Genomic DNA, 14,216 nt, shown 5'->3' with positions numbered 1-14,216 from the left:
GAATCGACCAATAGACTTTGATATATAAAAAGCCAAAGCTAAAGCCTAGAAGAATCAAGAACCAATGTAAGACAGAAAGAGGTGGATGAATTTCTTGAAGATTAACGATGAGATGACAACCCTCATCCTGGTTACTATATATTAATATATAAATCGAGTTACATTACTTTCGTGGCAAAAACAAAAGTAAAATTGTACAGTGTAATATATATTGCATAGTTTAATCACCTGAAAAAGGACCATATGGTTGATTCAAAGACGCATCTTCCTGATCTTTGAGAATATTCCATTCTTCAACAGCAAAAGCGACGCCCATCATAGGCTCTTCACACAACGGTCCAGCTAATGTAGCCAATTGGAAACCGTTCACAAAACTACTCGTAAAGTCGTTCCGGCTGTCTTTTATACTGTCGATTATTTCCAGATCATATTCGAAAAGGGACCTCTTAAAATCTTTCATTCTGTTTAACAGCAAATTCGGACCACACTTTCTGGGACCAACAGACCAGATTTCTTCGACCGTGTTATTCCATTCAGCGCCGGCTGCTTTGAAAGCTTTATCCAGCTCAGATTTAAAATCATCAATCATTTTCAAAGTGTGGTCTGTAACCTCCAATGGCGTTATACCATCCTTTTTAACTTGACCTTCCGGCAAATCATCATGAACGTCTAACTTTACAAAATCGTCCTCTAAATGTACCAATTTCAATGGTGTCTGATTTAATTTAGTCGTCGACGTTGACAATCTGTTCAGCAGTTTCAAGACTACGCTATTTTTCTCCAATAATATGGTCACTTCATTGGGTAATGGAATTGCTCTTATTTTAATAGTGCATTGCTTATTTGAAGTGTTCATTACTATAGTTTTATCTGATTCAGATTTTTCATTAACGACTTGTTTGGTTTGATTTTGCGCATCAATTTCTTCATTCACCATATCTATTTTTGGAGTGTCAACAATGGTTTCTCTAAACGGTACTATCGGTTCTGATACAGTGATTTCTACATTTGCATATCTCGTTCTATAAAAAACAATACCATTAATAAGATATTACATTTCAAAATTAAATTTAAAACTTACCTTAAATCTTCTAAGCATCTTTCTAAATGTACTTCTCCGGCTGTTAATAATACATGTTCTCCGGTTTCTTGTACCATTACTTGTACACAAGCATCAGCTTGATTCAATAATCTCAAACCTGTATTAAAATACATTGACATATTACAAGAAGATTGTGCGCAATATCATATTTTTATATCAAACATACCTTTAACTAATTTTGGCATGTCGTTGAAATGCCGAGTTTCTACGGCAACTCTTACAATTGGTACAGCAAACATCCGCATTTCAGAAAAGGGCGGACAGAAAATTGTTGAACTCAAAGTAGCTGTCTTCAAAACATGCTCATCCAATCCACCGATCCCTAATATATTTCCAGCAGGAACTTCATCTAATTCTTCTAGCTCTCGCCCCATTAAAATAAACAATTTTTTTATCCTAATAAAAACATATCACATTAATAAAACAAATCAGTAACATATTAAAAAACAAATCATACATACTCGAAGCTTGTAATATGTTGATCATTTGAAAGATCGTTTAATGTTAAGTTATCATCAATTTTTATCTCCTCGTTATCTTTGAACAAATTTGGATTATGTTTAGGTCCAAGAACGTAAACTCTGCACCCTTTTTTCAACGTTCCGCTAAAGATTCTAGCAAAACCGACGAAAACATCTCTGGATTCGTCCGTTTTACTTTCAACTACTTCAGTGAGAGCGTCGTCTAAAGACTCGGTATCAATAGGCGGATCGGCGATAGCGGGCGGATTTTGTCTTTCAGCGTGTCGCTGCCGAGCTATTTCGCGTCTTCTAGCCAATTCCTCAGCCGTCAAAGGCTTAATTCTGTTCTCTGGTAAGTGTTTACGTTCAACCGGAAACATTTTCGATATGAAAACAATAACAGGATGATCACCAGAACCGTCGCAAGCTAAAAAATCTTTCTTCAAGCTCTGAGAAATCAGATTCAAAGCATCGAAACCACCACCGTAAACGCTCATCAATTTTTCGACTTTTTCTTCAGTAATATCTTTAGGAGACGACAATTTCAGGCATACCATATCCAAAACGCAAACGGCCAATGGCAACCATTGAGATATTATAGCTTGCAGTTGCATTTTACGGTCTTTTTGACGCAAATCTCTATTGGACAAAGTTATCCCCAATTTTTTCGTTATCGCCTCCATGCTATCTTCATTTTTTCGAGCAGCCATTATGTTGTATAATGCCCAAATGTTTTCAAGTATCAATTGAACAAAGACAGACTTTTTAGCTTTTTTTTGAGCACCCTTAAAAAATCTTCTATTTTTTGAATCATAATAATAATCGCCCCACATAACTACTTGAAGAAGTTCAGCTTTAACTCCTAGAAAATATAATCAAGATAAATCTAGATTCATTATTTTAATAATTATAATAAAATGCAAACCTAATTTTTTAGCAAATATATTTGCGAAAGTCGAAATACTAAATCCCCAACCATCAACAGCACTCGCAAACACTACGTTGCCAGATTCTGGAGTGAAATACAAATGTGAGTCATCAGCTTTTTCCAAAGCAGAAGTCCAATCGTATGGAACGTCAAGTTCAGCATCAATATTATCATCCAGCTTATCCTTTAAAAATAAAATTCATTACTCAATATTCAATTTTATATGCTTTTTGATGTAGTAATTTATTGATATTGAATTAAAATTAATTAAAATCATTAATGATCTTTTATACAAATTCAAAAAAATTTAATATATTGTCGTTAAAAAAAATTTCAAAATCAAAATTTCATAGGAAAGAAAAAAATTTAAATACAAAAATAAATTTTAAGTTTTGATTTTTCATAAATCTTTTTTATTATTTAGTTAATCTATTTATAGCCTATCTAATTTATATTATATACAATTATTGCTCTCCGGTAAATGTTTCAACTTTTTTAGTCCTGCCTTATATACAATCTCTAACTACTTCATTTGGATGTAACTAAGGTTCTAAATCGAATATTCAAGTGTTCGATTATTCGAAATTTTCATCTGATTTTCAACTATATGAATATTCGAATAATTGATCGAATATTCGTTTGCATTATCTTGAATGAAATTTTAAAAATCTTATAATGAAACAAATTGTTTAAGTAAGCAACACAGGTAGTCATTTTTTGTCTCAATATATAAGAGTGACTAGTGTAATGAAACGCTTCTTTTCAACAAAAATATGCTTTTACGCCTACGAAAAACATTTGTGAATAGAATGTTTATTGACGGTTTCGCTATGACCGAAGTTCATAGAATTTATTCGTTAAATGAAACAAAATGTCTGAAAGACCCACCCTTTAATATCGTTCAACACTTATCATAAAAACAGGTGTGCGTCGCAAAAGTTCGAATAGTGCGTTTGTGAAGTTCGTGTTACGTTTTTTTATTTGTTGTTTAAGATGCAAAGATTTTATATCGGTTCAAAAATTTCATCGTGGTTAATTTATTTCTAGTTATTTAATTTATATGCACAAACAAACGCTGATACGGATTCAATCATTATGTATATAAAATTGGTTCTAAAAATTATTAGCTAATGTATATATAATAAATTTGATAATTGTTCCAACAATTTTGCTAAATTAATTCAATTCCTTATTTTGTTTACATATCTTGGTGTATACAACTCACTCACTACCCTAAATATTATCACTATATACCACAAAAAACGTAAAAATCAAAAAGTCAAGCGCCCATAACTAAGATAATAAATAGTTGCATCCTCGCCAAATTATTATGTCATATCATTGTCAGTTCTCTATGTGAATATTGTGTTTAGATTTTAATTATTGTATATAATTTTTATTGTTCATAATTATTTTTTTAGAAGCCATGAGCGAGCAATAAAATGACCTTACCCAGAAATGAAACCAAACCTTTTCCGCTAAATAACCGCCTGCATCACAATCATTGTCACACGATCATCGTGAAAGATAGTATCCCTAAATATCAATAAATAAAAAAATACGTTTTATTAACATTTATATGGTTTGATCGAGGTTAACTTTCAATCCTCGTCAGCATGTAACACACTAAATATATGTTACATGTTGACGTTTAAAACGTAAATCAGAACCAATGATCATTTTTATGTATAGCAAATCAAAAACTCACTTTTCAGTCTCGGAGCCCGTCGATGAAATTCAAAATTTGAAGATTTCATTATAGATTATTTTATAATTGTTTATATAATTTAATCAGTGTATATTATAATCCTTCGCGTATTATGAAGATATTTAATTTTCATAGTTAAAACGATCCTAGTTAATTTGCAATCCGAAAATTTATATTCATTCAAATCGAACAACACACACGAAAAATTAATGAAAATTATTGGCCCGTTGCTATCGTCCATCTTGTTTTATATTTAAATACTGATTTTTCATTGGTCGACAGTTAGGCCGGTTTCACACGTGCCGGGTGGATTTGCCCGGCACCGGGCCGGCGCCGTTTACAAAGCTTTCACACGTAGCCGGTCTCTGGCCGGTTTCTGGCCGGTTTCTTCCCAACCCGACCTATACCCCGTCAACTGGTGCCAGTAATTTAGGATTAACGGCTTCACATAAGTCCTTCCACACATTTCGCGTTATTTTTTTATTTTTGTATGTATTCTACTAAGATAATTAAAAGAGATTACATTAATATAATTAAAATTTCGAGGTCTATTTCTTCCGCTATTGCCTAAACACGAGGAATATATATTATATTTTATTACAAGATACCACAATCACTGTCAACGGCCCGGTTCATGTTTGAGTTTTACCCCCACCACACTCAACTCGGTACCCGGCGCCGGACAGTTTAGTGAGCGCGGCCGGCGACAACCCGGCAGTCAGCGCCGAGCCGGCGCCGGGTAGATTTGTCCGGCACGTCTGAAATGATAGTACTAGCCCATACAACACCATCCCCACTACACGGCGCCGGCCCGGTGCCGGGCAAATGCACCCGGCACGTGTGAAACCGGCCTTAGAGCATTTAATTAAAAACAAAAGAATTCAATCCTCGAAAATTCAAAATCAATCGAGCAAACTAAATTTTTATTTTTATTAATTATAATTAAATATATAGTTCCTTTGTTCACGTGAATTATTGTAAACCGTTCATACAGAGCGATATGATTTAAACTTTCATTTTAAAGCGAGCACGTCTGAAAGTGGAAGCAGCTTAGAACAATTATATATAAGAAATCGAATAGTTGAGAGCCCTAGATGTAACGCAATCTTGCTGAAGTTTTTTTTTAGATATTCTTTCACAACCCTTACACAAAGATTAAGCGTTTTATTTGTTATGAACCATAGGACATCTTTTTGATTAAAATCTTTTGTTTATTTCGATGCTGAAATTTTTGGCTGTGCCCATATTTAAATTGTATGTCTATATTGACCTTAAAATAATGCATACTATTTTCTAATGACAATAAAGACCAACCAGAAAATTTGCAGTTTTATTCTTAGTTGTTTTACTTTTGCCTAGAAATGTATATGTACATTACGTAAGTCGGCTATCTAGGGTGAAAAATTTCCTATACTAGTTGTAATTATTATTTAAGCTGATTTGGTCTTATATACCCTAATTAATTATGAATCTTATTAAGACTTTCCTGTAGATATTTTGATGTTACTATGGTAGAAGTAGAGCTGTAATATCCGATAATGTGACTATTGTGTAGTGGAAATATCAACAATGTATCTCCCATACAATTATCTACCACAAAATCTGTAACTTAATGCTCGTCTTCAATATGCCAAAACTTTCAAGAGCAAGTGGCCCCTTTGGACCTCACCCCCTCCCCCTAGCAACGCTACATACACTTAACATACATATTATATGCATATAAAAAATGTACAAAACAATTTTCAAGTTGTATGAAATATGTAAATGGTTATCAGGCATTTCATTATTTTAGCATGTACTCAACATCTGGTGTAACTTTGACTTTTACTGATTCTAAGAACTGGCCAAATTTTTGGACATTCAAATCAGCATTTGTTAAACTGTTGTTTATTGTTTTCACATATTCAACTAAGCTCTTAGTTATTCGTGAATATATATTTAGCGCATTTAATTGAAGAACCACACTACACAAACAGTCCTTCCATCGCGAAAATGCCGCCCCCATGCAAGTGCCGCCCAGGGCGGTCCCCCCCCCCCCCCCCCACTAAGTAAACCATACATCATGTCATGCCTTATCAAACGCCTGTGAGACATCAAGAAATGCAATATGAAGTACTACTTTTCACCTGTATTTTTAATAATGAGGACCATTTTGAATGAGCAATATATAAAATAATTGTTCCATAAAACGAATTGTTTGTGAATTACGCAAAACAGTAAACATCTTATGAATAAGTCTCTACAATGAATCTTTTTCCGAAGAAAAAATTCGAAGACTTACTTTAAATAAATGCACAAACAATTTGTTTTATGGAACAAAGTATTTATTTAAATGCACATATCTTCTAAAATAATTGCCCGAAAATCTATTTAGACTCAATAGTGACATAGTGCTATCAAAAAACAAATTGACAATCAACTTTTAATGCAGTAATAATGGTTTAACCTTTTGGATGCTAAACAATGGTATACCCTTGTTCATGAAACTAGCGAGAAATACTAACAACGATCGTTGTTGGCCCGTTGATGGCGTCATAATGTTCAAATATGAAAACTTTGTGTGTCAGTGTATCAGTGGTTTACAACATTTTTTATGTATTTTAATTAATTATTGTGTAAAATAGGCACGGAATGTGACTAGGCAGGTTTATGAATTTAAATTACTGCATTTTATAATTTGGTTAAGATTTTTATATAAAAAAATTTTGCACAAATTACATACACGAAAAATAAATACATAAAAAATACAAATTATATTAAAATAATCTCACTAAATACATAAAAACTTTACAAGTAATTCAAAAAAATTAATAGCCAAAAAATATAATTACATAAAAGAAATAAAAATTACACAAAAAAATTAAAAACCTTGCAACTTCATAAAAACATGTAAAAAAATATAATTTACACATAAAAAAGAAAACTTTACAATTCACATAAAAAATTACAAATTTCATAACAAAATAAAAAAAAACTACAAATTACTAAAACTAAGCAAACAGAATATTTTGTAGAAAAAACAAATGTGGTGAATACCTTTTTCACATACAGCACATATATTATAGTATGCGATCTTTTAACGAGACCGCCATTTTTCCTGCTGCATAAAACACATACTTTTTCTTTGCGCTCGGGTAATTTTCTAATCCCACTATTTGTACCTCTAATATTCGATTATGTGCGCCAGATGAGTATTTTTTTTCCATCATCCAAACTTTTTCAATAATTTCTATTATTTGTGATATAAATTGATATCTCAATTTTGTTGGTTAATTATTATTAACTTAATAAATATTAAAAGATTTTAAAATCATTTTTGACATTTTGCTTAACACAAATTTTTCCAATATTTTACAGATCTTCGTTCATCCATTTATACACAATTCATCATATCTGATGTGTCTACACCACCCATGTATTTATTGTAGGTGTTTATTACGAACAGTTTCGTAATGGTTTGAAAATGACCGCAGATAGATTTGATTATTGAAATAATATCTACCTGTTTAAATGTGGATAATATTTAAAGATTTTTTTCCCGATATCTTGTTATTAAAACTTCATTACTTCTATAATATTTAGCAGTCTTCTTAATTCTTTTGGGATCTCCAGTCTATTTCTTCTTAATGTTCCCATTATGTAAGTTCAACAAAGAATTAAATATCGCGCTAGTGGTTGTAAAATTGTCAGTAATCAGATGAGAGCTTTTTCCTAAATAGTCTCCCATTTAAATTCTTTTTTTCACGACAAAACGTGCATGTGCCTGTCGATTTTCAGCAGTTTTTGCTTCCTTATAGCACAAGAATTCGAAATTGTATCAGAGAGCATCTAAAAATGGATACCCATTTATGATGTTTTTTGTTTGGCAAGTATTGTAGAAGTTCTGTGTAGTTTTTCGTTCTAACTAGTGATTCGTCGATAGCAATATACTGATGGTCAACTAATTGCTGAAATTTAGCACACGGATCATATTCATGATTTGAAGGGTACAGATCAGCAATATTTGTAAAGTTCAAAAATTTCAACAACAAAAAATCTATACGTTGCCAGCATTTTTTTCGAACCATGAAATACATGTTTTATTTGTACACCAATATGCTATAATATTTTATCAAACAGTTAGGCACATTTCCATTATTATGGCGACAAATGCTTTCATTTCATCCACTGTTATCGGACGCCATTTATTTACTCTTGAATGAGTAGAAAGAGATTTCGAATCGATATATTGTTGGGCATATCGATTAGCTGCCATAATTCTGCAATAAAAAATAAATTGAAGTACGCAATTGCCAACGCGTCAGTTGGTGGTGGACGTTTCCCTGGGAGTTCTTGAAATTCTGGTAAATGAAGTATTTTGGTAAAATCTTAATTCAAAAATACTTTGGCAAATGTTTCTTCAATTTCAGGTTCTTTATCAAAGTCATATAAGGAGTTATCACTTGGGAGTTGATTGTTATAGGCATCACTTTCAGAATCAATAGAGCTGCTGATTCTTTGAGTTTCTCGACAAGGAGCCATTATTACACTTTCATCACTTTCACTGTCCATTATCATTATGAATGGGTAACTTACTGCTAAAAATAAATCACAAGGGCAAGAACTGTCTGGACCTTACAGTGCATCTTACTAGCACGCTCACGCGATCAAGCAGGATAGAAAGAGATAGCAAACAAACTTCCGTTCCACGCGTACACACAAAATATGGCCCTGCACGCTCACACATTAAAGTATTTAAATAAATATTGCATATTTTTTTTTCAAAAATAATTATGAATGGTAGCATTTCTCGCTAGGATTTTTAAAAACATCGTAGCAGTCAAAGGGTTAAATCTATTTTTATTAATATGAGTAGCAAACTTATAGATCTATTGGTACTTAAATTTTCTAGAGGATTTCCAGGTTTAAGTTTGATAAATAAATGATAAAAGACATCTTCGATTGAGATTGAAAATATCCTAGTCTTAAGAACAGCATTAAAAATTAATGTAAAAAGCTTGTTAACCTTTTTAGGTTCTCTTGAAGACCTCTTAAGAATTTTATTTAAAATATACCTGCACAAAAACAATCATTGCTGTATATGTATAACACATAAATATATAAAGCTGTAACTTAGGGGTTACTTGCTCTTAAAAATAACCCATCGAAGTTTTTATATTAAAAGTAATATACGTTTGATAGTAACCCAGTGGAACTGTCTGAGGTGAAGTGATTTCTGTTTTTTTATATGAATTGCCATTGGCCGATAGCAGGTCAGAAATGGTGATTTTGAGGATAAACCTGAATCAATGTGCTATCTTTTTTATAGACGGCGGATATATTAATCCTTTCTGATTTATGGCGTATATCTTGTGACTTAATCCGTTAAGAAATTTCGCAGTGTTTCATTTTAACGAAGAACCTTTTTCTTTAAGTCGAACCGGTCTTTTTAATAATTAATAGTATATGTTAATCCCTCTAATTGTAAATAGAGTAATGGTTCAATTGATGAACCCGACAAAAATAACAAAAAATGACTAGACCTGAATGTAACATAGAAATTTTTTATAGATCAACAATGTATTTCACTTATCTTAATAATTTATATTTAAAATCGTATTTTTAACAGCGAACATATTAAAAAAACAATGGATTTTGTTTTAAAAAAATACAAAAATAAAATCTACAATATCATAAAGATAAAAACTAATGATATAACCGAAACTAATGTGCAATTTTACATATTAGCAAAATTGTTAAAAAAAAATTAAACTTATTAGCAAAAATGTGCAAAATTGTTGTATCTACTGTGTTTATGATATTATTCGCAAGATTTTATTATTTATATGTATGAATATGATAAATTGAAAATATGTATGATATTTTCAATTTATCATAAATTTAAACTTACAAATAAGCATTAAAAATGATTGAGCAATAAATACCATTTCTACGATGTCGTCTTTTTCAAACACATCGGTAGTAAAACAATCTCCCAAAACTGCATTAACCTGCTCTAAAACTTGACTCAGATGAAAATAAGCATCGATTGGGCTTAACTGCATCTCAGTGATGAGCCTATCAATCTTATTTAGCACCAACACTGGCTTAATACATTCTGAATATGCTTGCTTCAAAGCCACCCTGGTTTGAGGACCCACACCTTCGACTACGTCGACCTGAAAGTATATAAAATTAATTATAGAATAAACATATTTTTTTAATTATAGTGACTCACCACAACAATAGCGCCATCGCACAATCTGACGGCAGTGGAGACTTCACTTGAAAAATCAACATGTCCTGGAGAATCGATTAAATTAACCAAATACTTATTGTCTTCAATGCAATGTAATAATGATATGCTGCTGCTCTTCATTGTTATTCCTCGCTTTTGCTCATCGGGTCTGCTATCGAGATATCTAAGACTTCCTACAGCTCTTTGAGAAATTATACCGTTGCTAGCCACGAGCGAATCGGCGAGCGTCGTCTTTCCATGGTCAACGTGCGCCAAAATACATATGTTTCTAATATTTTTCGTATCTTTTTGTAGCTTGACCAGTTCTTCTGTTGTAACGTATTCCATTGTGCAAATGAAATGCTGCAAACATAATCAATGAACGTTATTACTAAAGATGGTGCAATAATACTTAGAAAAAGGATTGTGATATATCAGCATAGATAATAAATCTATCAAGTTAGAATATAAAAAAACAAGAGTAACATCCAATTCATTCAGAATATAACCATATACACTGAAAATCACACTTTATTTATTTTAAAGAACATATAGATGTAATTCATGTTCGAATAATATTATTTTTCTTATCATATAAGATTACATTATTTAAATAAACCGATTTAAAATACAACATTTAATTTTTAATAACATTTAAAGGGTTCCTAACCGAAACACAAATGACAGCTAAACGTCAGACAGACGAATGGCTAGTTCTTCACTTATATTTTTGGTCTAAGCAAATAAAATAATGTGTATATGAAAAATATAAAAATAATATATATAAAAAATAAGCAAAATATTTTATATTTTGCTGATTTTTATTTTTATTAATTATTAAAATATTACTTTTTATTGTCAAAACAGTTCTTTTTTAAATATGATTAGCAATAATTTTTGATTATTTCATATAAAGAAAACAAACCAAAAATTTATAAATAAATTCAATAAAAAATATTTAACGCATATTTTTTTATTGCTTATATAAAATAATTATGCAATAGCAATTTAACAGTAAAGCAGCAATTAAATTAAAAATATATTCATTATTATATTCTAAATAATTGTAAGTCAAAATTTTTGTTATATTTTCATAAAAAATAAAAAATAAAAATTTTAATTATTCTTAAATATTTTTTATTATAGTAATAAAAAAACAATATTGTGTTTGTATATTAGCATAATAAATAACTAAGAGGATTATTAACTCTAGTGATATAAATCTTTTCAATCATTCAGATTTTGCAACAATAAATCAACACAGACTCGTTTCACTGATGATTATCTGAACACGGCATTAACAGCGGCAGCGCACGCAATGCATTTATGACATTGCATTGTTCCCGCGACCAGATCTTCATTCACTAGTGGCGTTCAAAATCGCTTCATTTTTTTCATAACCACAATTACAATTAATGCAAACATTACATTCAATTAAAATTAGATTTTAATTATTCACACATGCCTGTAAGATATTTTTTCTTTTGTATTGTTGTCGGTCGAGAACTTATCTAGTCCTTCATCACAGGAAGCTATTATAATATAATCGCATCACACCAATAAAACACGCAAACCTTTTCAGTATAAAAGCTTCAATCGATAAATCAAACCACACATTACACAGCAAGCAAAACAAGATGAGAGTTTCTATCATTTTATTTGTCGTCGTTGCAATGGTTCTGTACTTTGTACAGGCACAATCACCTAATGTTCCTGATGCTCCACCACCTCCCGGAGCAAAGAGGGTAAGTTTACAATTACTATTATTACGTGCGTATATAACTATGTGTTAATTTATATATTAAAAAATGTTAGGTCGCTCGCCAAATTCCACCTCCCCCTGGTATGCCTGATATGGATTCTATGAAAGACAACTTCCCAGCACCTCCATCAGGCCGTAAACGTCGTGAAGCCAAAGGTGGCGGTTCTATGCCTACTAAAAAGGGTTAAACTTTCTCTATAATTAAGCCCTTAACAAGAAAAATTCTAAATAATTATCAAACTCGCTTTTTTCCTCTTATTAATACATTAACAATAAATCATTACACTAACACCATTCAAATTTTCAGATTAGCGAAAAATTGTTGGATATTATATACGCAGCACTGGCCATCGAGCAATTTCGACAAAAAATCAACTCTACATTCTAAGCTTTCTTTTAACTCTTCCTATTCTATTTACTTTATAATCTACATTACCTTAATTTTATTTTTAAAAGTATATCACGAAAATTTATTATAAATAATCTGTATTTACTATATAATTATGTATAAACGAATACATTTATTTTTGTTGGCAAATTGAAATTTATTTAATAACTAACTTTCCTCTACTAATAAATTTTATTAATGGCAAATTTAACTACTAATAATTCAATGATAATAATAATAATAATAGTTAAAAGAATATATTACTTTTACTATTTAATTTTATATAAATTGTTTATATTTAATATTTTGGTGTTCAGTGTCTACATAATGTGTGTCACATCACTACTCGAATGCACATCACCTAACTAGAACTTGACGTTTGTGTAACACTTAACCTTAAAATGTTTCGTTCTTCGCTGACATTAAGGAACAAAAATGCTCTAAGTGTTTTTAAGACGAAATTGGTATTCCCGGAACGATTTAAAGGAACCTTTCTGGAAAAATGGGCAAATTACTGGAAAAGTATGTATTTGGATTACAAAGGAATGGTCGTAGATTTAAAAACAGAAATGCAAGATAAACCAAAGAAAGCCATACTTATATTGTCGGCGATGGGAGTTGCTGCACAAATGGCGATAAACAATCCAGACGAAATCGAGTTTCAGAATAGCCTGCGGAAGTATAACAATCAAATATTATTAGTCGGAGAAACGTGTCAAAATCCAAAAGCCGTGGAACATTTTAAAACGCTCCAAAACTATTGCAACCAAAACGTGCTGCGAAGATTCAACCTAGGTGTATTATCTCTACTCTGGGTCGACGATTACAGTGATACCTGCGATATTTACAAAAGCAAATGTTCCTACATCCAACCTGGTTATACTTCAATTCCTTATCGGATTGTTGACGTTGGCGTTTTCGGCAAATGGTGGAATATGTATATAAAATTTCAAGATTTTGATGTAAACATGTAACGCAATGTTATTTATTTAAAAAATGTAACTAGATTTAACATAAAATATAATATGATTATACATTAATTTAGTTTTTTTAAGAAGCGATCTTTCAAATTTATAATAACTCAAATTCAACCATTTTCTCCAATTTTACCGAGAAAATAGTTTTATTTCAATAAATTATAATAATAAAATTAAATTCATAAAGTAAAAAATCTTCTCATTTCTATTGTATATAAAAATTATTTAAGCATATCGAAGAAAAACAAATTGACCCATTAAATAAAAATATGACGTATTATAACCAGATGTGTATTATTTGCCTTTGCTTTAGTTAAAAAAACTGGTCGACTGTGTTAAAGTGGTAAGAAATATTCCTGCTTTAAATAGTAAATATTTATGATAAATGGTTGTAGATGAACGAAATCTCAACCTTGCAGTACGAACAAAATTTCATCCTTATCTCACGCTTTTAACCCATAAGCATTGCGAGAGGAAGATTTTCTAATTTTCCCGAGTAGTAAATATTTTAATGATGATTTTTTAATTTGTAAGGACATCATATAAATTTATAACAATAAATTATTACTTCTATATTAACTTTGTGTTTTTATTAATTAAAGTCGGTGAGAATATGGTAGTTGCTTGATGAAATTCCAATTTTTTATCATCAGGGTCGGCCCAAGGGGCAGGC

The 14,216-nt window shown here is 31.0% G+C and overlaps 2 protein-coding genes across 2 annotated transcripts in view; one reads left to right on the top strand and one right to left on the bottom strand.

Annotated features, from left to right (window-relative positions):
- The window catches only part of LOC148235816 (elongation factor-like GTPase 1), a 177,028-nt gene extending 165,871 nt beyond the window's left edge, over nucleotides 1–11,157 (bottom strand). The window contains exons 1-8 of the mRNA XM_088184295.1: nucleotides 11,087–11,157; nucleotides 10,417–10,779; nucleotides 10,124–10,357; nucleotides 2,489–2,675; nucleotides 1,564–2,425; nucleotides 1,269–1,498; nucleotides 1,082–1,199; nucleotides 229–1,022 (exon numbers count right to left, since the gene is read on the bottom strand). Of these exons, the coding sequence (XP_088040421.1) occupies nucleotides 229–1,022; nucleotides 1,082–1,199; nucleotides 1,269–1,498; nucleotides 1,564–2,425; nucleotides 2,489–2,675; nucleotides 10,124–10,357; nucleotides 10,417–10,764 (2,773 nt within the window). The 5' untranslated portion in view covers nucleotides 10,765–10,779; nucleotides 11,087–11,157. The remainder of the gene's footprint in view (nucleotides 1–228; nucleotides 1,023–1,081; nucleotides 1,200–1,268; nucleotides 1,499–1,563; nucleotides 2,426–2,488; nucleotides 2,676–10,123; nucleotides 10,358–10,416; nucleotides 10,780–11,086) is intronic.
- A 1,757-nt stretch (nucleotides 11,158–12,914) lies between these two features.
- On the top strand, nucleotides 12,915–13,602 carry LOC148235815 (mitochondrial import inner membrane translocase subunit Tim29). The gene has a single exon (XM_088184108.1). The coding sequence runs from the start codon at nucleotides 12,968–12,970 to the stop codon at nucleotides 13,538–13,540; it is 573 nt and encodes a 190-aa protein (XP_088040234.1). The 5' UTR covers nucleotides 12,915–12,967; the 3' UTR covers nucleotides 13,541–13,602.
- Nucleotides 13,603–14,216: the final 614 nt, after the last annotated feature.

Source organism: Plectrocnemia conspersa, unplaced genomic scaffold (genome assembly GCF_051122295.1).
Source record: "Plectrocnemia conspersa isolate PC_06_02 unplaced genomic scaffold, ASM5112229v1 ptg000004l, whole genome shotgun sequence".
NCBI classification, from domain to species: domain Eukaryota; kingdom Metazoa; phylum Arthropoda; class Insecta; order Trichoptera; family Polycentropodidae; genus Plectrocnemia; species Plectrocnemia conspersa.
The sequence above is the reverse complement of the archived record's forward strand: the minus strand, read 5'-3'. Positions and strand labels throughout refer to the sequence as shown.

What these genes read in the sequence shown, in the direction of transcription:
- LOC148235815 (XM_088184108.1), top strand. Translation starts at nt 12,968, where the DNA reads ATGTTTCGTTCTTCGCTGACATTAAGGAACAAAAATGCTCTAAGTGTT.